The sequence below is a fragment of the Brachyistius frenatus genome, unplaced genomic scaffold (assembly GCF_029030835.1).
Source record: "Brachyistius frenatus isolate BFR_SWC_R1_liver_20210118 unplaced genomic scaffold, ASM2903083v1 Contig_72, whole genome shotgun sequence".
NCBI classification, from domain to species: Eukaryota; Metazoa; Chordata; class Actinopteri; family Embiotocidae; genus Brachyistius; species Brachyistius frenatus.
The window spans coordinates 1,653,904-1,678,347 of NW_027210671.1; the positions used below are offsets into that span (position 1 = coordinate 1,653,904).

Below are 24,444 nucleotides of genomic sequence, written 5' to 3' on the forward strand. Positions count from 1 at the left end.
CGCCGTACGTCATTGTTGACAACAAACATGGCGTCCTCAATGTCACTTCTCGGCTTGGGACGTTTTTCTGCGATCAATGCAGCCTCGAGAATGTTCCTGAACCCAATCAGGTAACTCCACGTTAGTTGTTTATTAATGTTACGTCCGTGCGTGTTACAAGAAATGAAGTTTGTTTGAAATATTTCGCTATAAGTCGACTAAAGAAGGAGGCCGTAGGTGCAACGTGACCGGCTAACAAGACTTGTACGATAATCCGCATCGCAGCCTTTTAATAAAGCGCGTTACAAGATTTATAACTTTATCGGACATCGTATTTGACTTTACACACCTGACTGCGCTCTTGCCGGCACGTTTAGTGTTAAAGGCTGTTAGATAATGTCAGTGTCCTCACAACACTTGGCTAGCCAGCTAATTAGCCGACGCTAGGTCGGGCAAGAAATCAATTTAAGTACCAACACAATTAAACGGCTGCACGTGCTACATACCATTATTAATAATCGGCCAGAGGGAGGACTTTATTCAATAAGACACCTAATTGGAAAGGCGAATTTCAAAGACTTGAGTCTCCACAGCTAACTTCAGTTCAACTTCCGGTCTGCTGTCGGATGTGACATCGACCGGATATTCCTGGTCATAAAACCAACACGTTTATACACGCAAATAAAACATTAAATATCGGATTGATGGCTGGATTTCTTGAAGTTACATCTGTTTTGATCTGCCTCTGCTTTGATTCACCCCCCCCACCCCCCCAGATGCTGAAAAATGTTCGTCCTCAATAATCTCTAAAGGCTTTTTTTTAAAAAAAATTTTTTTTTACTTGTAAATAGACAAATACACCACAAAATAGTCACCGCCTGAAAATCTGCTGCTGTAAATGAGTTTGTGTGAAGACCTACGTTTGCATAGGAGCATGCTTTATTCGGGGTTTTGTCATTGAGCAGGAGGGATAAGTCACATTACTACAGTGGAGAGAGTCTTGAGATCCTGTGAAATGAATACAGCGATGATGTCTCCTGAAAGTAGCGGGAGTTACGTGATCACCGTTTGCGTTCTTGTTCGGCTATTAACTGGAACAACATTGCTAAAGATTTTACAGTCCTCATAATCTAAATACGATATTGCAAAAACAGCATAAATAGCCATAACATTAGCCACACGACTTGTCATGTTCTCCTGCGACCGATTGAGATAAATACCAGATCAAACTAAAGTCATGAAAAAAAAGAAATGTCAGATCGAACTAAACAAGTGGCCCAGCGCACATCAGCCGGAGTCAGCTGACATGATTTACCTTCACAGGTTATGATATTAGGACTTATATAAATGTCTGCAACGCTGTTCTTTAAATTAAACCCTCCAACCACCTGCTGAATTGTCCCTTTAAAATTGTTAAATTATTACAAAATGGATTTTAAAACCATTTTGAGCTGTATTTGGTTCTTTGTCAGGTGAAGAGATTCTGCAGTGAATGAACAATAAAAATGAGCAGTTTTTACTGACGTGTTGCACGTTGCAGAAAAACGTCTACGTTTTCTTTTACAGAATGATAGAAATGGACATATTCTCTTTACACAATACAAGTGGGAGCTTTCCTGGCTTTTCTTATTAGACCTCATCATCATTGACTACATGAGGTCATTAATAGATGACGGGTGTGATTGCATTATGTAACCAAAAGATACACATTGTTGGCCAACTGAAAATGAAATTGTCAAATTAGAAATAAGTTTCATGTCCTGAAGGTAAGTTAATTCAAGAAATAAGTTACTTCAATTACTTTGACAGTTTGTTGGCTTTCGAAACAAAAACATTTCAGCAAAGGAAGTGAAAAGGCAAACCAGTAGTTTAACAAACTGATTGATACACGTGGTTCATGTTTGAAGAGTAACAAACAGAATTGAGACTTAAACTAACTTCATTATTGAAAGACTTTATTTTAAGATCCAGTAAGCGACCTCGTGAATTAAACAGGCAAAAGCCCCAAGTATTTAATTTATGACACCACGAAAAGGAAAAACAAAACAAAAAAAATATATATATATATACCGAAACTAATGATCCGAATTCTGCTAAGATTGTGATTCTCTGTACATTGTGTGGAACGTGCACATTGCTGTTTAGTGACGGACACGGCTGCACTGTGACAAAGAGCTACACAGTCCTCGCCTGACAGTTGACCACAGCCAACATTAAGCACGTCCTGTCATTAGGACGACAGTGAGAGTCTGCCAGAGATTCACCAGACAGAACTAATAGGTGGTGGGGGGGATTCCCTCCTTGTCGCGTCCTTTTCACAGGATTCTCGACCCGCCGCTTCCTCCAAGATAGTCAGTGGTTTCAGAGTGTGACTTGTTTGTCTGATTTACTCCTTTGTGCCTCTGGTGGTTTGTGCTTTGCGTGTAATGTCTACCTCGTGGTTTTCAGGTCTACAAGCACATCAACATGGAGGCTGGCAGAGAAACCAGGACAAGACACGCAACTTATCACAGTTGATGAGAAATTGGTAAGGATCCTTCCCTGTTCAACGTGGCACACGGATTGGTGTTTGTCTGATCTACTGCCTTCTAATTACTTTCCTGGAAAAAACGGTTAAAAACTCTCCTATCTGCTGCCAGAATGAGCTCGGAGACAGAAGGCTTTTGTAGCAATATGATGCTAATGGCAAATGTCATCACTGTTAGGTCTGTCCTCTCTTCGCAATCCTTCCAGCTTTTGATGACAAGTCATTACAGAAGATACTCCAACTACTTAATAGTTTACTGAGTGGAGTAAAGCTAAACAAGGAGTTCAATATGACAAAGTGACTGTTTGATGCTACTAAAAATCAGATCAACTTTCAATTGCTATAGAAAAATCTTAAAGTCTTTGTGACCATGAATTACTGAATACCCATATTGTGCATTTGATGGTGTTTTCCTCACTGGCCTCCAGTCAGGTTACAATGTAGAGTTTGAAAATGTATAACTTTATAGGCTTTTATTTTGTTACATTTTCCCACCGTGTTTATATAAATGAGGATAAGCCTCTAAAATAATTTTACGATTTAATAAACGACAGCCTCCAAAATGACTGAATTTGAATCCTCTCAATAACAGCGTCATTTTTAATATACAGTAGAAAGAGTGGGTTATGCTTTCTGTCTCAAGCCCTCTTTCCCACTGCTGGTACTGGCTCAGCTCGACCCAGGTACTTTTCTGGATTTTGTTTTCCACTGCAGATGGTACCCCTCATGAAAACACTATGACGCCGTCTTCAACACAACACAACACAACACAACACAACACAACACAACACAACACAACACAACACAACACAACACAACGCACATACACATAGAGTTGATGACAGTGCGGTTTTGCAGGTTGCCATTAATCAAGTAGTCCAAAAGGGATTTTTTTTTTTTTTATTGCGGCTGTTCGAGTGACTCGGCGAGTTAACAATGGCAGGTTTGTGCAAGACGTCCCGTGTTGTCAACATACTGATGCAGTGATTGTGGGTTCTCTCTGACCAATCAGTGGTCTGCTGTTTTTTCACGTCAATTTTTAGGATCGGCTCGGCTCATGCAGAACCTCAACTGAGGGGATGCCAAAAGTAGTACCAGGTATCAGGTACTCTCCACAAGTTGAGGAGAGTAAAGTCTGGCTGTTACCGGCAGCACTCACCACTGGGCCTTAAACCAGTGATGATCATTAGCAAAAACACTAGTGATTTATTTGACTATTTCTGAAGTGTTGAAGCTTTGACACTCACGCGTGGGATCATTGTTTAACATCCACAATTTCCATTTGATTAGCATGTTAGTTGCATTGCCTACATTGACCTGGCATAGCAACTTCATAATGTCCATAGTGTGTCTACTCCATCACTTTAAAGCAGACAGGTTGGATTTGAGTATCAGTGCTCCGCTGTCCTCAATGCAGCTTACATTTGTAAGCTTGGTCTTACACTTTGTGGTCTTGGTTCAATGGGTAACTGGGATTTTTTTTCAAGAATTATTTGTTCTCTTCATCTTCAGCGTTGTAGCTTTTCTTTTGTATTGTACAATGAGAAAGACTGCACTGACACATTGCTCTGCTAAAACACTGTCAGACTCAGATTTGTGAAGACGTATTACAATTGATGCAGCAGAGCCAGAAATGTCATGTTTTTTGTTCCTCCTCGTCAAACAAATCGGACATCTACGTGACCCACCGTCAGTTGGAGGTTCAGACGTGTTGTATAAGTAGCTGCTAATGTAGCATTGAGCTTCTTACCTTGTGAGAAGAAAGCCCAGCGATGAGCAGGCTGCAGAAGTCTGTGTTTTCACTTTCTTGTCGTCTTCTGCCTTTACCAAAGTTACGTCAATTGAGGCAGTTTATTAGACTTTTCGCAGCTCCCTGCAGCCTGAAAGGCTTTAAACTGTCCACGACCTGTAAAACGGGTGGATTGGTGGTTTCCCTTTGAAAAATGATGGCGCTTATAAAAATGATTTTTCTCATCCCCATCAGAAAGGGTTTCCATTTTTTTATACCCACCAGTTTTCATTTGTTGCTTTGACTTTGAGTTACTGTGATTTAGCTCGTGGTGTTTGAATCGGTGTGTGCACATGCACCCAGGAAACCAGGGCACAGAAGACATCAGGTCAGGTGTTTGCATACATTTTGCCTGCTGTTCAGCATGGACAAATGATTCGTGCTGGAAACAAGCTTATTTCGACTTATTTTGCACAACTTTGATTGACCTCTCTGCTGCCAAAGCAAAGCGTCTTCTTTGTCTGAAGTCTTTGTCATTCACGTACAAAAACATGAATCTGCCATGATTCTGAAGATCAGTTAATCGTTAGTAATTTAACAAGCAAAAGTGTCAAACTATTACCAATTCCCACTCTTCCATCAAGATGCTTTGCTGCTTTTCTTCATTTGACATCAGTGTTAACTGAATATTTTGGGGTTTTGAGCTGTCGGTCAAACAAACTGAAGAATATTTGTCAATCTTTGACAAATTGTGAAGGCTTCGGCACACAGCGTAGCAGCAAAAGCACTTTTAATCACAGATATAAATGTGTAATCAAAGCTAGTTTGCGTGGCAACAGGGACGCAGTCACTGCACAGAGCTGCTTTTTCTACGTATATAGCCTTTATAGCTTGTAGCTTCTCAGCAGACAGGGTCTTTGGAGCCTCTTTTCATTAAGTGCTCGAACGCAGCCTAAACAATGATAAGAAGCATTTGAAGTGGCCAAGGTTAGCAATGTACCCACTGTACAAAACAAAGACTGATCTTTGAAGTTAATGCTTTGTCATTAAAGGACTGACGAGATAGAAGATATCGGAGAAAGAGGGAGTTTGGGGAGAATGTGGGAGTCTGTTGTGGACTTGTTTTGGAGGGGGGCTGCAGTGTGGGCAGCGTCAGTGTGCTTTTGTCCCCGACCAAAGCTGGCCATACTGGCAGACAAACCTTTGGCTGGGTGGAGTGTCTGTCTCTGTCCTCTCAGTAGGGGCCACTGAGAGGAACAGCAGAGGAGAGAGAGAGAGAGAGAGAGAGAGAGAGAGAAAAAGGGCCTCTAAAAAATGGGGAGGGGAGGGGGTGAAAGAAAAGAAGCTTGCATGAAAAAAAAAAAAAGTTTGTGAGACACCCTGAGACTCACGAAAAAAGACAGTGGCCACTTCAGTGTTGTCGGCCACAGAGGTTCCTTTGTGGCATGCTGTTGCTGGCGACGGCGGGAAGTACTCTAATGCTCACTCAGACAGGCCGAAAAGAGAGGCCCTCAGCTGTTTACAGTACAGTGGTCTCCGTCTCACATGGAAGAGGGCAATGAGAGCGCTCTCCCTTTTGGGCATTCAGTGTATGTCGGCACGCTAGTCATTCATCAAGCTGTCAATAAGTGTGAATTGCTTTCTGGTTCGACCAATCCAACAAAGATCTCGATCCGCAGAGAGGTTATGCTGGGTTCGCACGCTGTCTCTCTGTGGAGCGGCCGAGTAGAAAGGGGTGTGCTGCCTGGTGTGTCGTGAGCATTTCTGAATAACCTCATTTAGATGAGGTTGCATTTTGGCCTGGCAAACGATATTTTGAATTCACTCCAAAAACCCTCGTCTGAATGTTTGTGTGACACTCGTTATCTTGTCCTTAGTTCTCGTCTGTCCAGAAAGTGCAAACCTCACAGGAAGTCGCATCGCTACAGTTTGTTTGGTCTTCTCCATTACAGACTAATTTAGGCTGTGAAGGACAAGAGTCTGCGGCAGGTCAAAAATCTGAACTAATTCAGTGAAAAGGATCTTTGTTGGTGTTTGTTAGTGAACAATTTTACAGCAGGGCAAAGGAAACAGGAAAATAATCTGCAGCTGTTTTGATATTTGTTCAGTCGTAAAAGTGGCTCTAAATTGTTGATGAGAGACTAGATTTTGTCTTTGATTTATCTTGTTATGGCATAAATGTTGTCTTTTTCTGGTTTTCTTGTTTTGCACTGCATTACAGTAAAGCTGTTCTATTGTTTGCCTTTATCCTCCTAGTCATCACTGTATTACTAGAGACCGACTGATATGTTGGCCGGCCAGTTTTATTGGAATTTGGCCTGTCCCAGATGTAACAGTATCTGTGTTTCTAGTCCAATATGTGCTGATCCATCCATCATCTATACCCGCTTTTTCCTGAACAGGGTCACGGGGGGGCTGGAGCCTATCCCAGCTCACTTTGGGCGAAGGCAGGGTACACAGAGCCACATAGAGACAGACTGAAACAAAGACCATTCACACCTAAGGTACATTTCTAGAACCATGTTTTTGGATGATGGGAGGAAGCCGGATTACCCGGAGAGAACCCACGCAGGCGCAGGGAGAACATGCAAACTCCCCACAGAAAGGACCAGGCCCGGATTCGAACCCGGAACCTTTTTACTGTGAGGCAACAATGCTAACCACTGCACCACGACATATGTGCTGATATGAAACTTGAAAGTGTGAGGATTTGCTGCTTTGTTTGTCTTGTATAATAGTAATTGATGAATCTTTGGGTTTGGACTGTTGCTCAGGCAAAACACATAATTTGATGACGCCATGAGAGGCTTTAGGCAACTAATTCTCTTCTTTCTTTTTTTTTTTTTTTACTATTTCACAGAGTAGAAAGAACTGGTTAGCGAAAACATAGATAAAATAATTAAAATAACATTTAGTTAGTTCAGTTACTTTGACTGTTTTTTTTTTTTTATCTTATCGCATGTTTGAGTTCTGAAGTTTGACTTTTTTTTATGGGCAAAACTTTGTGGCCATTGTCTGAATTTCAGAAATATGCCAAATATAAAGACCTGCGTGATGGAGCTCCAGTGCCCGAAGCCGTTCCCTGGAGCGCCCATGCCGACCTGCTTTTGTTTGTAATTACTGTTTGATTAAGCATGCTGGGCAGCTCTCAGGGTCCGGCTGGCTCGCCACTGATACACAGCTTTACACGGAATGTCTGCGACCTCCGTCAATTAGAGTCAGGCCTTCTGCTTTCCTCTGCGGCCCTTTGCAGAAACAACTGTGGTTATAACCATAACAGCTGCTTCAATATGCAACACAATATCTCCCACTTAGGCCCGAGTGTCTTGAGCGTCTAGTCCGGCTTCAGCTGCAGCCAAGTGCACTCCCTCTCTCCACATAAAGACAACACCATAATCTTAAAGCGCTTGTGAAGCCTTGTTATAGAGTTCTCTAAAGGCACTGGGGTTTTACGAGACAGAGGAGGACAGTTATTCGACTGCGGGGAATTGAGGGAGAAGGAGGGAGGAAGACGGGGAGAGGAAGAGAGTATCAAATTGGTAGGCCCATCTGATGCGTGGCATGTTAAGTTTGTTAATCTGAAATCTTTGGTTTCTTGTGAATTTAGAGCACAACGCCTGCTTGGCAAGTGACATCACATCTGGACAAAAGATGTGGGCTTTGACTGCGGTAAGTCAGTTAAGTTGAAAGCTCTGTTGTTGGTTGTTTTTTAAAGACCTCAATTTTCATCAGAGTTACAGATATTGAGTCTGACAGTCTGATTTATTGTGACCGACATACGCCCTGATACACAATATGTGTATGAGAATGTCAAAAGTAGACCCTGACCACTACTGGATTTTTGGGGCCACCGCCGATACCAATATTTGGGAGTAAAAAAAATAATAATAATAATAATATTAACGCGATAGTGACTGAAATATGCTTGTCAGACACTTATGTCAAAGATCTGGAATGGAGGCAGCTATTTTACAGCGTAACGATAAACTTCATTGTCCAAAATGACATCACCCGTGCACCAAAACAAGTAATTGTGAATTAAAAAAGAATACAAATAGAACCGTTTATAAATGACCGCCGACTTCTTTTTCTGCATTACAACCTATAAAAGAAAATTGTCCATGTTGGCCATAATACTGATATATCTACGATCGGCCAATATCGGCTGATTGAAGTGGCCAAACGATTGATCGTTAGTGTTGAAGTCAAAATTAGACTCAACTCCTGCGACTTAAAAAAAAAAAAAAAAAGGCATTTCATTTCGCATTTGCAAACCGTAAGAAAATCAGCGTGCAGGACGTCGGAGACCCCGAGTCACAATAAGACTCCAGCTATCCCAGCGATGGGGATATATTTAGCAGCAGCAGTCTAAGTCTTCGGTCCAGGGGTGAATGTTCTCTAAGCCTGTCTGGCCTCAGACACACAGTGACCTACAGTGGAGCAGACCACATTAAACCCCCCCCCCCCCCTCTCTTTCTCTCATCCTCCTCTCCCCCTTCCTCCCTCCTTTTTTGCACATAGACAACTTAAGTGTCTGTTTTGTCTGGTTACCCTCTCATACTGAGCGCTTATGCAAAAAAAAAAAAAAAAAAAAAAAAAAAATTCTCTGGCCTCAAGTTTAGAGTAGTGGGTCAGAGGATGTTGGTCTTTGAAGAGTGCCAGACAAGAGGCTTTATTATGTATCATCCACTAAATAGTGTTTCATTCATTAACACTCTCTTCCATAGAGAATAAGCCTCTTAAGAGGACTCCTCAGCCTTGTCAGCGCTGCCTACTTTTAGGAAGTGTCTAGCTGCTAAGTGTTGTGTTTGCAGGTTGGTAAAAAAAAAAAAAAAAAGGGCTTCTGTTTGCCTACACGTCCATTTATTCACCTTTTTGGTTTCTAATGTATTTATTGTCCGTCATCGTCGCAACAACATGCCAGCACAGTAATTCCCGACATGTTGCTTTGTTGTGCGGCAGCTGAAACGATCATCTAGCCAACTGAGAACATGAACGGTGGATCAATGGATAATGAAACCGTGAAGTAACGTGCACTCTCGGTCACGGCTTTTAAGCTGCAACTAATGATTATTTCCCTGATATATTTATCTGTCATCAAAAAGCCAAATTAGACGTGTAACAGTCCAAAATCCTATTCAGTTTACGTCGATGTAAAACGGAGAAGATGCACACTTCTGCTTGATGATAGTTTTGCGTTATTTCTAAACTATTATAACTTGTTAAATGATATTAGAGACGCACAAACAAACACGCGTGTCTGCATCCAGCATTTTCACAAGTGACCGACCGTCCTCTGTCCTCTCCCTCCGATCATCACCGGTATGTGTAACGTGAGATCTGAGATGACCCTCATGCCAGCTGCTTCTCGTTCTCCAGCGTCGAACCGCTCCCACGCATAAGCAAGCGACATAATATTTGTTTCTGTTAGAGACGCCCCCCGTTGTCCAATCAGTAATTGGCACGCTTTCTCCACTTCAAAGCCGCCGGGAGGTGGGAACCGGCCGAGGCCGATGAGTGAGGCTCTCGGCCTGGGTGTGGGACGGACAGTGGGGGGTTAAGGGTGATGTGTTTGGGCTTTCAGCACACGCTGACTCAACATGATTCAGCTCGGCCGACCTCTTGACCCCTACGGCTGCCGAGCTGCAGTTTCGGCATACAGGTGTTCATGCTGTGATCGGCCCGCACCGTACTTGTGTCACGGCTTTCACGGTGTTCATAGAAATATGGTAGTGACGCTACAAATGGGACTCGTGCACAGGCATCCTTTGTTTGTTTGTTTGGTTACTGCACTAACAGGGAAAAACAACAACAACCTGTGTGAAGCTCTGTTTAGTTTTGAAAAGCCTAAGAAGTCTTAAAAATAGGACGCCACTGACAACTTATTCTGACAATGGGCTATTTTCTTTGTTATTTAACGTCTGTTTCTTTTAAATACTGATCAAAGTCGATTCACCTCTAGTGGTCGTAAATGTTTATTCATTAAAACTATTTTTGTGCGCCAATAAAAATAAGCCAGTTAAACATGTTGATTCTACTGTTAGTGTCACGATGATAGCTTCGTGTTTCGTGTCCCACATCGTCTCACCTCTCTGCATGATCGGAGAGTTGATCATCCTCACGACTAATAATCGAGTCGTCCAGGATCATTGGAAGAACAGACGTGAAATCCCCTTTTATGGTTTATTTTATCTTTAAAATAACACTCTTTTTATAAATGGCCACACAGGGAGCATCCAATGATTGAGTGAGACGGAGCTGTTCAGATCACCAAGTGAACGAGCAGTAATGGGTTGAGGTTGTTTTACTCGCCACTATTCAAAGCTCTCAAAGTAGGGGAGCAAAGAGAAAATTAAATTGTTCTTTAGAAAACTTCATGTGATTTCTATTACTTTATAAGTTTTTCTAAAAGTCAGATTTTCAGTCTGATTTTGAGATATTTTCTTTTTGGCAAACCACTTTTTAGGCTCTCTTGGTCGAGAGAAATGCACAACGCACCACGAAAATCTTTTATGTTATTTGGACCAGATCTGCAAAGGATATCAGAGAGGATATGGAGACCATATTTTATCTAACAGACCAAGAAAAACTGGATTTAATATGCCTTTGTATAAACTGTAGGAAATGAAGTGCAGGAAATGTGGACATTCACCCGCAAATCATCTGAAACTGACAACATGTGCTAAACGATACGGGGACAGCGGTGGCTGGAAGAACACTTAGAGAAACAGACGTCCACACGACCAAGCGCTGCCCACTTCTCCACTTCTTCAGCAGTTCAGACGGGGCGTCGGCCGAGCCAATCGAAGCTCGGGATTAAGAACAGGGATGCCGCCGTCCTGCGCGACGCTCACAGAAGTGTCCAGACAAATTGAAGCCGTTTTTTTGTTTTTTTTTTGTAAGTTAAATTACAGAAATAAATCTCTTTTGATTGCTGTAATCGGACAAATATGTCAGACACTGCAAAAATAATGGCCCTCCCAAAGCAGGAAAACACAAAGACAACAGCACTACATGAAAAATGCAACCTCCTTATTTATTTGAACGCATCCAAGCGCACATTCCTGCTATATAACTGTGTAACCTGAACACCAGACTTCTGCTGTTTACCCTGTGATCCCTGCAGCTAAAAATAAAAGGACTGACACCAGGATAACTTTCCAGAGTTGTAAAGTCCTGTCTCGTAGTATTATAAATTGCTGTGTAGTTTGTTGGCGTCTGGTGAACCCTCAGTCTCGTGGATCAGTTACTCAAACTGGACTTCCAGGAGCGTATTTTGTTCTGGTAGCTGAAACAACACTCTCCAACCCGTGCAGCGTCTCGCCCGCTAACATGAACCAGTGTTGGACTGAAGCAGGAAATGAAATGAAACGGAAATCACGCCACTTATTTTAAGTGGTTACGACCAAGTAGAAAAGGCGAGACGTCGTAGCCGGTCCAACGAAAAGTATTCGGTGTTATTGATCATGAGCCGCGCCAAAACTTATTAAACGCACAAAATGTATACGCGGAAATGATTCACATTAATCTCAGTGCAGTAGGGCTGCACAATCTCCAGTCACGCCTCGATGTGATCTCATTTCCAAATGCCAACGATTCTGCCTCATTTTCACCAGAGACATCAGCTGCATCACAACAAGTGCTCCTCTCTCCTCCCTACGAATGACAACGCAGCGTTGCAGCACGTGATTCAGAGCAGCAGAAGCCGACGGTGAAGAACAGAAACCCACCGAGGGACAAACTGGACAAAAGAAAACACGCACACAGATACTTGTTCAAAGTTTGCGTTTCATGAGAGACCGAAGGTGTTTCATGTTTAGTGTCGAGCTAAAAACAACGGCGTTCCCGTTCTGTTGTCCAAACTCGATGTGCTGATCATAAACACAGACTGCATATAAAAGTGAATGTAGCTTCCAGATCTATAAAGTTGAGGCCGGTGTAGACGTGCCGTGGAGTGCAATGCTATCGAGTGCCACTAGGGGTCGGCTTCCGGCTAACAAGACTCCCATTCAACTTTTCTCATTAAATACAAAATCAATAAATTCTTCCCCCCTCAAGTCGTTATGGTGTCATTCACTAAAGTCACTTCTTCTGATTCGTTTTCCGGTGGTCCATCTGAAAACAATCGCATCATTAATTAGGAAAATAAGCCTCAAAAAGCTGCGTTTTTTTTGGGGGGGGCGTGTCTGTTTGATTGACAGGCCTGTGCTGCAGTCGGTCTCCTGCTCAGAGGGAGGGAGGGAGCGAAGGAGGGAGAATTGTGATCTCAATTCTAAGCAAAACAATTTGCAGCAGCCCAACAATAGACTTAATTCCAGAAATATTTAATTTGGTGGCGTTTTGCACTTGTAACAACCGCCGCAAGAAAAATACTTTCTTTCTGCTTTTCTTTCTTCTTTTTTTTAGTATCTCGTTGTTTCCCGCAGTTTTTCCAAACTCCAGCACAGTGAGGTTTCTTTGTTGTTTACCCTGAGCTCTTCCATCCCGGGTCTCTGTTGGAGCATTAGGGGTACCGGCTTTCAGCATTCTGGTGGGCCCTGCGGCCCCACAGCGACAAGCTCCTATGCTCTTTATTTGGCACGTAGCCTGGAGGTGTCACAAATATCGACACGCTTTCACGTGACGGAGACTTTGCCAGCCGTTTTCCCCCCTCTCTTAAGCCCGGCATTCTGTCTGCCCAGCCAGGTATTGTAGGGCCCCGTGAAGGCCCTGTGAATAGTGTCAAACTTGATAGTTCTCATTGCGCTTCCTGTACATGGCAGAAGAAAAAGTGCCCACCGTGTGGGTTTTCCTTTTGTGACGGCCCTCCCTAGTCTTCCTGGGAACACACCACATTCCAGCCACAATCATTCCCTTTGTGAATCTGGGTATTGTGGGTGAGCCCGTTATGCCGATAACCCTCCTTGCTTTCAGTATCATAGAAGTCTAGACTCTTATTTTTTTGCAAACAATGCCAGATAATGAGCTGAGTGTTTTCAGTGATTTGGCAGAGCTTTTGTTTTGACACATCCTCCCTCAGTCATGAAGGACCTTTTGTGCTCATCCGGGCCGAAGATGTGATTTAAGGTCTGCTACATCTGGACAAATTATTGCACCGACGCACCATACGTGGGCCTCGTGTCAGTTATGGTTTATGTAACGTACGTACGCGTGACCATAGTCTGGCCTGCTAATCCCCGGGGTATAATTTCCAACGCGTCTCAGAGAGCGATTTTCGTGCACCTAGAACAGACCAGACCGCAGAATGTTAAATGTTTCTGACTGCCAATTACATTTACCTCAACTCAAAAGGTGCTTTTTTTTTTGTAACATTTTTCTACCTCATTTTCCAAATGTGTTGTAGCTCACTAAGTATTTTGATGGTTCACATCTTTTCTCCGAAACTCCCAGGAAGATCTGATCTCTCTCTTTTGAACTACGGATCGTTTGAACAAATAAAACATTTTTTTGATTACCTGCTGCATGATAGAACAAAACCATCTCTTTTTTTTTTTTTTCCTTCTTCTTTTTTTTTTGTTGCTCTCTAACACTGTGTTGTGTGCTATTGTGTCATGAACCATTACCCCCTCTCGGTGAGGAGAACATGTTTTCCTCCTCTTTGTGACAAGAAGGAATTGTTAAGGTTAAGTAGATAGGGCAGCCGGAAATAATTACCAAGCACTTGTGAAGTTTTTTTTTTTTTCCCCCCTTTTGTTCGTCTTTTCCCTTTCAGTCGGACAATCTTTTCAACGTGCAGATCTTGTTTATGATTAAACTCAGTCTTGCCTCTTAGCACGGCTAAAGATGTTGCGCTGAAACGAGCAGTAGTTCAGCAGTTGGACTTGTAATTTACCGGCCTTAAATACCAGTGGAAGCCTCGCTGCCAAAGGAAAGTGCGGGCTTTTCTGTGGGGTTCATGCAAAGTGACCCCCTTCCTATCAGCAGGCAGATGACAGACAATGATGAAAACTTTATTCTTTGAAGTTGTAATGGCCATTGAAATGTGTAAAGTTCTTGTATTGAAAGGAGAGCTGCACCGGGAAGCCCTCAGTCTTGGGTGGCTGCTGCCTGCGTGCTGGGAGGTTCATCGGTGTTTTGTCGCCGACTTCCCATTGCTTGTTTGCTAATTCCCTAAAGAATTGGACCAGATCCTCGATAGGAGCTTGAAGGGGCTCCAGTTGCTCTGGAATATGCATCTTGTTTGCCCGCAGGCCCCCCCCCCTCCCTCCCATCATCCTCCTCCTCATCCCCCACCCCCCCACCCAGACCCTCCTCCTCCTCCTCCTCCTCCTCCTCCTCCAAGTGTCACGCTGGCCTACTTTCTGATGGTCTGGAATAAATCACCTCAAGTATTAGGCATTAACTTCGTCACCATAAATGTAAAAGAGTATGAATACCAGCACAAGAGATGCCGATGGCAGTTCTCTCGTTTTGTTCTTCGACTCCAGGTTTGACCTTTTCGCATGCGTACGGTCCGGAGCCGGAAGTGAGTTCAGCTCAGACCGGCTCTGTTATCTGGCACTCACTGAGCCTGACACGGACGGCCGGGTTCACAAAGCCGGTTATCGACAGCGAACTCTGAACTTTATCCGTTCGGCACCGAGCACGTTTGAAATGAGATGAAAACAGTGGAACCTGCAGGGGAAATCAGTCACGGTGGCAAATGCAAATGGTGTTATTCCTCATGGTGAAATATCGATAATAGAACGACACGAACAGAGTGTAATAAGAAGGGCAGTGTACAAAATGTAGAAATAATACCCGAATGCCAAAGCGTGTAATACACCCTTCAGTCCACTAGGGGAAACCCCGCCGGTGTCAGGCTTTGCCTCGACTGGCCTTAGTTTAGGCACCAAACACCACATAATTAGGTTCAGAAAAGTTCATGGTGAAGGTTAAAATAAGTCATTTTATGAGAGTACACAGAGTACCCTCTTTATTATAGAGGGAGGATCCTGCGGGGCTTTTTGATGCCATCCTTTGAAGTTAACCTGGAGCCAGTTAGCTGTGCAGCGTAGGTAAACACGGTGATCTCCATTAGTTAAAAGCGAGTCAGCTTTGTGATACCAAGTTCATTAACGGCTGGCGATGACAAACTCATTTTAAGCTCCTTCTTGTTACGTTTTGTTTTTATGTTGCTCTTAATCAGCTATAATGTGTTTGCATGTCCAAAAATCCCCAAAAGCGAATTACTGAACTTCTACCTGAGAGAAGCACGCAGCCCAGTAAACAATGCTGGACATTTACAAGCAACATATTAAAATATAAAAAATTCTGGCGGGCCAAAACTCAGGAAAGATTCATCTGTTGTTGTTCGCAGTCGTGCTGGCAAAAAGGCCATCAGATCACCGAAACAATAAAAATATAATCCAAACTTTGAGACTGGTTTATGGCTCCTATAAAAAGTGTTCACTCCATGGATTTTTTTTTTTAAATTTTTATTTTTTATTTTTATGTTTTATTTGACATTAAGCATGCAGTTGAACTTTTATTTGACCTCAATATTTAAAAGTGGAAATAAATCTCTACAGATTGATGTGAAGAACAAAAATATAAAACATAAAGCAGCTGATTACACATGCACCTTTTGTATCCACCGAACATTTTCCTGAGCCCGTTTTTCCTAACCTGGAGAACATGTTGTCAGGTCTTAAAAGTTGTAACTTTCAAATGACATTGCCAGCATATTTATTTGCATGAAGTCTTATTTTTTTTTTTTTTTAACGTTTTTGTAAAGGAGAGAAAATCAGTCAGCAGGTCAGAGTGGAAACCCGCCGGCAACCACAAACATGTCAGTTCACACGTAGATGCAGAGATGGAGAGCTCTGAACCCTTTTCCTTCTTTTCCTTCTTTACAAACCTGGTTTGTACATTTTCACCGAGTCCCCCTCCCGCCCCCCCGCCCCCCCCGCAGGGTTGCTGACGAGTAGCCGGAGCAGGACTCGCATGACCTCAGCCCGAACGCGTGTTATAAAGTGTGATCAAATGAGGTCAAACGTAATCACGGTTCCTCTCTATGAATTACAAACACCACATACGGGTTTCAGTTTCTCCGCGGTCGCCTGAACCAGTTGGATTTCCCGGTCTCCTCCGGTCTGAAATAATCTCTTTCCGTCCGTCCCGCAGGACATCAGCACTCTCACAGGGGTCCCCGAGGAGCACATCAAGACTCGCAAGGTTCACATCTTCGTGCCCACCAAGACGGCCATGCAGTCGGGAATCAACAGCACCAAGAAGTGGAAGATGGACTTCGACACCAGGGAGCGCTGGGAGAACCCGCTGATGGGCTGGGCCTCCACGTAAGAACCTCCCGGTTTCTACACAACATAAACAAGATCGTTTTCGACGTGCGGCGGCTGCTTCGACTCCCCGCAACATGTCGTTGATTTTGGGATAGTAACACGTTTCTTGTGATATTTAGGGTTTGCCGTTGATGTCCGCGTGGCTAACGGCTCATTTCCTGTTTTAGGGGGGATCCTTTATCCAACATGGTCCTCTCCTTCTCCTCCAAGGAAGATGCAATTGCTTTTGCTGAGAAAAATGGTAAAAAAAAAAACCCACAACAAATAAATGTGTGAAGAAGGACATGTAATAATGTAGTGAATGCAGTGGCTCCACTAATCACAGCCAATCAATTCAGTTTAAAAAAAATGACAAAATGTAGTAACGACATACGAGGTGCGATCAAAGAGTTCCTGTTGTACACAAGTGGAGTGCGGGACAGTAATTTAATAACCTCTGGGTGACTAGTCCCAAGTTGTTGTTTTTTTGTATTCGAGGTCCTCCGCTCAACACGAGCGCCAGAGTTACGCGCACGTTTGTGACCGCTGGAACGTGTGCATTCGCAATCTGACCAGTTGACCCGATCAGAGAGCGCCCGTCAGATTTAAGGAATCGACAACACAGGCCCTGGAAATGCTTCAGAAAAATCACAAATCGCTCGAGTGACGCGACCGAGGATGTTTATCGTTTCCTCCCGCTTTGTGCAAATTGCTGCGCCGCGCTCCGACGCTGTGCGACGGGACCCGTCTGGGAACTCGTATCTCCTTCCTCTGAGTTGAGCGACTGCTGGACGAGACAGCGGCGCTGTATGTCTGAGGAAGCGGCGCTTGCGGGTATTGAGGCGGTTGCCGGTGTTGCTGCGTCAGAGGGGGATGTAGTCTGAGCTGGAGTAACACGATTTCATCTGGATCAACGTGCACTCCGATTCAGTCGAAAATAGTGTCAGTTACATCTTTTTTTTTTTTTTTTTTAATTTTTTATAATGCAGAGTGTCACTGGAACACTTGACCCTCCTGAGTGGTAACTCAAAGCTTTTTGGTTTATTATTTCAAGTCATTTTGTTATGATTTTTACATAAATTGCTTACACGATACGATAAAGGGTATCAACCAAACGATAAATCGGTGATCGGTCTTAGCAGAGACCATCTTTGGATGTCGGCAGTATATTCGTAGCTTTTTTTTTTTTTTTTTTTTTTTTGTAATGTTCGTGGTGGATTCAAGCTTTGAAAGCTGGACGGTCGTCAGGTGACGGAGATAGTAGTAAACCAGCACCTGACGACAAGGAGAGGATTTCCTTACACTATACTGAAAGATGAAGAAAACACTTGTGGCGGACCAACCAGACCATTAGACAATTGAGCACAGGTTGAACCAGTTGAACGTGGACGAAGCGGGTTTTGTGTCGAGCATTAGTGCAGTTCACTTCAACAGAGAGAACTCAACCATCTGGGAAAGTTTGTTGAAACTAAGCAAAGGAAACTGGCTTTCTCTGTTTATTGCACCATGAAAGCGATTAGAGTCGTTCTGACTACACACAGCCTGTTGATGTCTACAAAACACCTCATTGTGGTTGGAAGTCATCCAAAGAGAACAAACGTGACGCTCTCGCCCCCCCCCATCGCTCACGCTGATGTTTTTCCTTCAGGTTGGAGCTACGACATAACAGAGAAGAGGAGCTCAAAGCCCCGCGTGAAATCCTACGGAGCAAACTTCTCCTGGGACAAGAGGACCCGGAGGTCCGCTAAGTAAACACCCATCTGTTAGTGGGCCTGACCTCCGCTCGTCCCTCAGCAGACCTGTATCATTCTTGTCAATAAATGCATAATTATAAATGTGTAAACCAAACATTTGGGTCATTATCGCTTTTTATTCTTCAAACATTCACCTCATTACTGACTACCTAATGTAGCCCACCCGATTAATGAAGTGTTTGTTCTCGGAGTGGAGTTGTGCAACAGCAAAACAAAGGGCAACATATTATTACAATTACAACCTGTTTAAACACAGAGATAAATATATCTGGAGGCCAAAAGGAGTGACATTTTTCCTGCATGAGCGTTTTGTTTCTATCCTGTTACCCAAATCGTTTCAGTGTTTGGAGAGCTGCACAACTGGAATTTAAATGGGACCTTTTTTTTTTTTTTTTTTTTTTTTACAACATCTGTGGCCTGAGATTACCATGACCAATATGAGCGTTAGCCTCAAGTAGTAACCTTCACTACCTTTTAGTGAGCGCTGCAACATTAACCTTGATGTTTTTGTTTTTGTTTTTCATCCGGAGGTATTGAAAGGTGTAAAAATACAGAAAAACAATCCACGTTTAGAGTTGCAGTTCGTGACTTTTCTCTTGAATTATTGATTTATGGTTTCACCTATAAAATGTTGAAAAATCCAAAATGCCTTTTTTATTTCTTAAAGGTGCTATATGTAAAAAAATTTTGGGGGGGGGGTTTAAAACATTCAAACATTAACTTTAATTATCCAGAGAAGGTAAAGAAATGGCAGTGGGGATGTTATGTTGAAGACCGTCTTGTGTATTGTGTTGCTACTGGAGTTAACAGGACGCACACACGCGTGAAGGTTGGCTGAGCGAACCTCGTGTGAACGGGGTTTTTAGACTTTAAAAACTACACTGCGAGCAACAGTCGGGTGAAGCCGGGCTCATAACGACTAACAGCAGGCCGAGAGGACGCAACATTTAACCAAACTGCCAAAACTAACATGACAATCTTCAAACAGTTTGTTTTGCTAAGGCAACAAACCGGAAACCCCCCCCCCAAAACATCCATACACTTCGTTAAAATAATGGACGTAGCCTGTGTGACGTCACCCGCAGGTTTCCTGAATCCCCATTTCAAATGTTCAGCGCGCGGGTGGCTTCGGCCTCGCCGGTTGCCCGACTCCGCCGAACTCGTGGCTGATGGCTTGACTCCCCTTTTGGAGCCAGCCTCGAGTGGCCGCCTGAGGAACTGCGGTTTTTGGCACTTCTGCACGGCTTCATTTTTAGCCGTGCATTGTTAACTGGGAAATAACATTAAAAAAAAATAAAAAATGATGACAGTAAATTTTTTTTGCTATTCATCTGTCAAGAACAAAAAAAAAAAAACATTTTGGCAGTTTATATCCAAATTTCTAATGACAATCGTAAAGACTTGTTGCGCGAGAGGGTTCGATTAGTCTGCTCCGCACGTTTCAGCATGAATCGCCGACTGATTCCCGTTTTGGTTTGGAAGGTAAAAAAAAAAAAAAAAAAAAAAGCTTGAAATCTTTTTTTTTTTTTTTTTTTTTGCCTAAAAGCTAAACGTCTCGACAAGCCAATAAAACGTTCCCCTCGTTTGAGATGACCGTTTAGATCTTTGGAAAAGCCGTAAATTCTCCGAAACGGCTCAGCTATCCACACTTGGCGGGGCACTTGTTGCCGGCGCTTTGTTTACGGCCTTTTGTGTGCAGTAAACACTGGTGTTACTTTGCGCGCAGTCCCGAACTGCGTGACTGCGCTGACATTCGCACACCAATCACGGGCGCCTAATTGGCATGGACCTTCGTTAATTAACGCGCCGCGCTGCAAACCTCTCGCAGCCTCGCGCTCGAGGCTTTTTTTTTGTTTTTTTTTTTGGTCCCGTCGCTCGGCGCATCAAACGTGCCGATCTGATACGAGCGTAATGGTCCGTCTGAGCAGCGGGACGTGAATGACAGCATGTGTTGCTTTCCCCCTTCCTCCCCACCCCCCCTTTGAAATCCCCCTCAGAGAAGCAGTGTGGGGGGGGGGAAGAAAAAAAAACAAAAAAAAATGCCCTTGGCACAACTTTGCATCATAAAAAGTTGAAAGCATTCCACCCCGTCTCGGCCTATAAGCGCGATAAATTACGCGCGATGAGAATGGCGGCGCGGCGGCATTGTTGGAAAAGCGCCGTGGGCAACCGCAAACCGTCGGGCGGAGCGCGCGCGCGGCTCCCGACGTCTAAATACGCCGTCGACGTGCAGCACCGCACGACAGCGCGCCCGCGAGGCCGCGTTTCACCTCTCTCGCCGCGCCGTTTCTTAAATAACGGCCGACTTCGTGGGATCGCGCCTCGCAGACGGTTTGCGATTTGAGCTCTCTCTCTCTCTCTCTCCGTCCGTCAACGGAGGCGAATGTTTCTGGTGCTCGGAGCGCCGAGAACCTCCTTTTAGAAGAAATTCAGCAGCAGCATCTCTTTCCAGCATCTGCCGGTGTTCCTTTGGATGGCGTACAGACTATACAAACCGCCAACAGTTTTCAGTTGTCTAACCCTCTTGGAAAAAAAAAAAAAGTCCTAACGAGAGCTTGTTGACAGCCTTGTTGCCAGAGAAACGGTGGTTTCAGAGCAACACGTGCAAGGCTAATTGAAGAGAAGCACATAATGCAACAAAGCAGCCCAACGGGGACGCAACGTACTACATGGAAAATGCTTTAAAAAAAAAAAAGAAAGAAAAAAAGAAAATTCTCTTCCTCTCGCTTGAAATTTCTTCTTCGTGACCAAGTAAGATAACAGATTCCCAACAGAAATGAATGTTTCCTCCGCGGTTCTCTGCTGTTAAACTTACAAACTTGTGTCTGCTGTGTGTGTGGGGGGGGGGGTAGGTAGCCTCCAGAGTAGCCTGCAAGCCAATCAACACAAATAGGATGAAAGAGGACCGTCGATTCAAGCGGAATAAATCGATACCGCTTACAACGTTTTTCATCTGTTTACACAGCGCGTGCAGATTGCATGTGTTGAGCAGGTTTGAAGACCACATTAGATTTGCCAAGACTGACAGGTGATGTGCAACAGCTACAGTGTAACACCTGCTCATTACTAGTGTTTTCCGTCACTAACGTTGTCATAATGTTTTATTGTTTTATGGGTTAAATAATAAATGGCCTCGGCAGCTGGAAGATACAATAAAAAAAAAAAAAAAATAAAAATAAAAAAAAAAGCCCAAGGTCCAGAGAGTAAACAAAAGTATTCCCGTAGGAGGGGAAGAAACCTTAGTCCGTCTTGAATTTGTTTTTCATCTACAGTTATAAACAGGAGACCTCAGCCTCCTGTCATAAAAAACAATACTCCTGCACTCTGCTGGAGAGCGTGCAGGCCTCAGCAGCTGGACAGAAGACCTGGTGTGAAAGTTTTAGTTTGAACAGTTGGTTGCCAAGACTTTGTTTGTTAATGGAGCTTCTCTAAATAACAAACACACACACAGACACACACACACACACACACACACAGCACACACACCTTCACTCACGCAAGCCGCTCTCTGACCAACAGTGACCTAATGATTAGTGCTGTCTGCAGCCGCTGTCCACTGTGAACTCCCCAACCCAGGCGATGATGCACGCAACCCCGCTCGTCTGCAGCCAAGGACCAGCTCCGGTGTGTGTGTGTGTGTGTGTGTGTGTGTGTGTGTGTGTGCGTGCGCGTGTGTGTTTTCAGCACGCTGGGTGGACTGCAGCTTGTTTTGAAGGGCACAGATCACAGATTGATGATGACTTGTGGTTATCCAAACAAAAAGCAAGTAACACTGAAAAGAACCTGTTTACCTAAAGTGTGCTGCTTATTATTCTTCTATTATTTATGATCCTTCATAGAAATGTACTAATTTTCCAACTACCTATTGAGAAACAATATTACCTCTTTAGATCTGAATGTTCGGGATTTGTTTTCTTTTTTTTAAAAATAGAAATAAAACTTTCCAAGATAATCCCACTGTTCTTTCTCACCATGTTACAGTAGCAAGCCCAAGGCTGACTAATACGATGATTTATACCACGAGATCATATTCATGTTTTAACAAATGGAGAATGTGCCTCACTGTTTATACTGTGGTACATTTGACTTCCCATCTCTCGGTGAATGAGATCTCTCTCTGCTACAGTACACAACAATGAGTGGGACTGATTTAAAGCTTTTCATGTTATTTTTGCATCACAGTTGTGATTTTTCTCAGTTGACAGGTATTTAGGTCGTTTAGATTGGCCAGAAACGGACATTCCTGTCTGCTTATTTTATCCATAAAAGTTTCCCTGATAGAATTTCCAGAAACTTTACGTCGTTATATATATGAAGCACTATGCAAACACTTTGCATATTTAGATTCATATCCATCATGTAGTGATATCATGCAGGTTCCTAAGTTCATTCTGCAGCGCGACAAACACACAGCCGGGGTTATCATAAACTATCTTCAGCGACAAGAAGGACAAGGAGTCCTCCGACTCCCGCAGAGGCCTGATCTCAACGTCATGGAGTCGGTGTGGGTTTAAAAGTAGAGACAGAAATTAAATCCACAGAAGAACTGTGACAAGTTCTCCAAGATGCTGAACAACCAGCCAAGCACCTCTAAAAACTGCACCTCGAGGAGCGAGTGCTGTTTTAAAAGGCAGAGGATGGTTACACCAAATAAACTGATATTCATGCTTTTATTTTTGAAAACATCTTCACTTCACTTTCAGCGCCTAAAATTTTTTTGCACAGCATTTTATATTGATGCTGTGATCAATTATTGATTAAATGTCCGACTCTCAACGGAGTCTACGGCCGGTTTCGTTTGCTTCGGTTTAAGTTTAATTTCGTACATTTCTGCCGCCACCTCAATACAACAGTGATGGAGATCGATCGTGGTGCTCAAAACAATTTCATAATGCTATTTAAACAAATCAACGGCAAAATGTTTTCAGTGGCGCGAAATGGAGACGCTGTTTATAAAAAAAAGAAGAAAAAAAAAAGAAGAGGTTTTTGATCACTTCAAACAAAATGCCTGTGACCGTCGCAATGCTGCGGTGACAACAGAAATCTCATTCACACATGGCGTGAACGTGTCGTCTGTATCTGGAGAACTTATCAGCCAGGCCTCATTTGGAGGTGGTCAGGCTCGCGTCGTGATCCGATCTCAGCCAGGTGTAAAAGCAATCCGTACAGCGAGAACACACTCTGAGGAAAATCAATCCCAAGAGTTGAAAGGTCACCCGACTCCCGACTCCGACTCTTGTTGCTAACTCAAACAGGGCTGCCTAAAGCTACAGGTAGGAGCGGTAACGTGAGGCAATAGGGTGGTGGTGGTGGTGGTGGTGGTGGTGGGGAGGGGAGGGGGGTAGAGCCCAGCATTGTTTCCTTTTATCTGGGACTCGACGCGTTTCTTAGACACTACTGTCAGACAATAATTTGCATTAATAAATCAAATTGCCTGCAGAATATATATGGTAATGAGAACACCAGGTGAAGATACAAAGATGGGTTTGAAAGCATTTCTTAAGATAACATGTACAGATCAACATACAATTTAGACATTAGGCATAAATGAGGTACAAGAATAAAATCTCAAATCCGGAGCAAATAAGACCGAAACACCTGCACGTCTTTGATGCGACAAGAGGAAGCCAGAAAACCAAATTTTCTGTAATTTAGATAATCAATTTAAAACAGACACTTTGATTTTCTACACCGACGTGCAAGAATCTCGATTTTTCTCCACGTCAGATACCAAACCTGCAACGTATTAGTCCATCTCTTAAAGCCGACCTTCGTATCATGACTGTTGCTGAGCTCCCACTGAGGACATGCATCTTTAAAATGCAAGAAAAAAAAAGAAGTGAAATACTGTCACACTAATGCATTTGTGTTGGGACTACATTCAGTGGCGGATTAATACACAGCTGGTGTTTTAGAGAGAGCTCGGTGAACAGGAATAAGACACATCAGCCACACAGACAATTCCTGTCTGACGGATCAGTTTTGCTCCTTTTGTGGCCTTTGTTGACAGTAAGAAAAATCTAAACTATCAGCAGACTTATCCTTTAAAGTAGATGTATTCCACTAGATTAGTTTTGCAGCCGTGTGCAAAGAGTCTTACCGAAAGGGAGCAGAAAGTATTCAAGGCATGCTGCTTGATTTGAGCGCTGCTCTCTTCAAAGGAACGCTGTTAGATGGCGCGACATCCCCCTTTGC

The 24,444-nt window shown here is 43.4% G+C and overlaps 1 protein-coding gene across 1 annotated transcript; it reads left to right on the forward strand.

Moving 5' to 3' along the window:
• Window positions 1-18,343, forward strand: ndufs4 (NADH:ubiquinone oxidoreductase subunit S4). The gene is made up of 5 exons (XM_069707886.1): window positions 1-110; window positions 2,428-2,506; window positions 16,341-16,513; window positions 16,684-16,757; window positions 18,144-18,343. The coding sequence occupies exons 1-5, from the start codon at window positions 28-30 to the stop codon at window positions 18,245-18,247; spliced, it is 513 nt and encodes a 170-aa protein (XP_069563987.1). The 5' UTR covers window positions 1-27; the 3' UTR covers window positions 18,248-18,343.
• The last annotated feature ends 6,101 nt before the right edge of the window (window positions 18,344-24,444 follow it).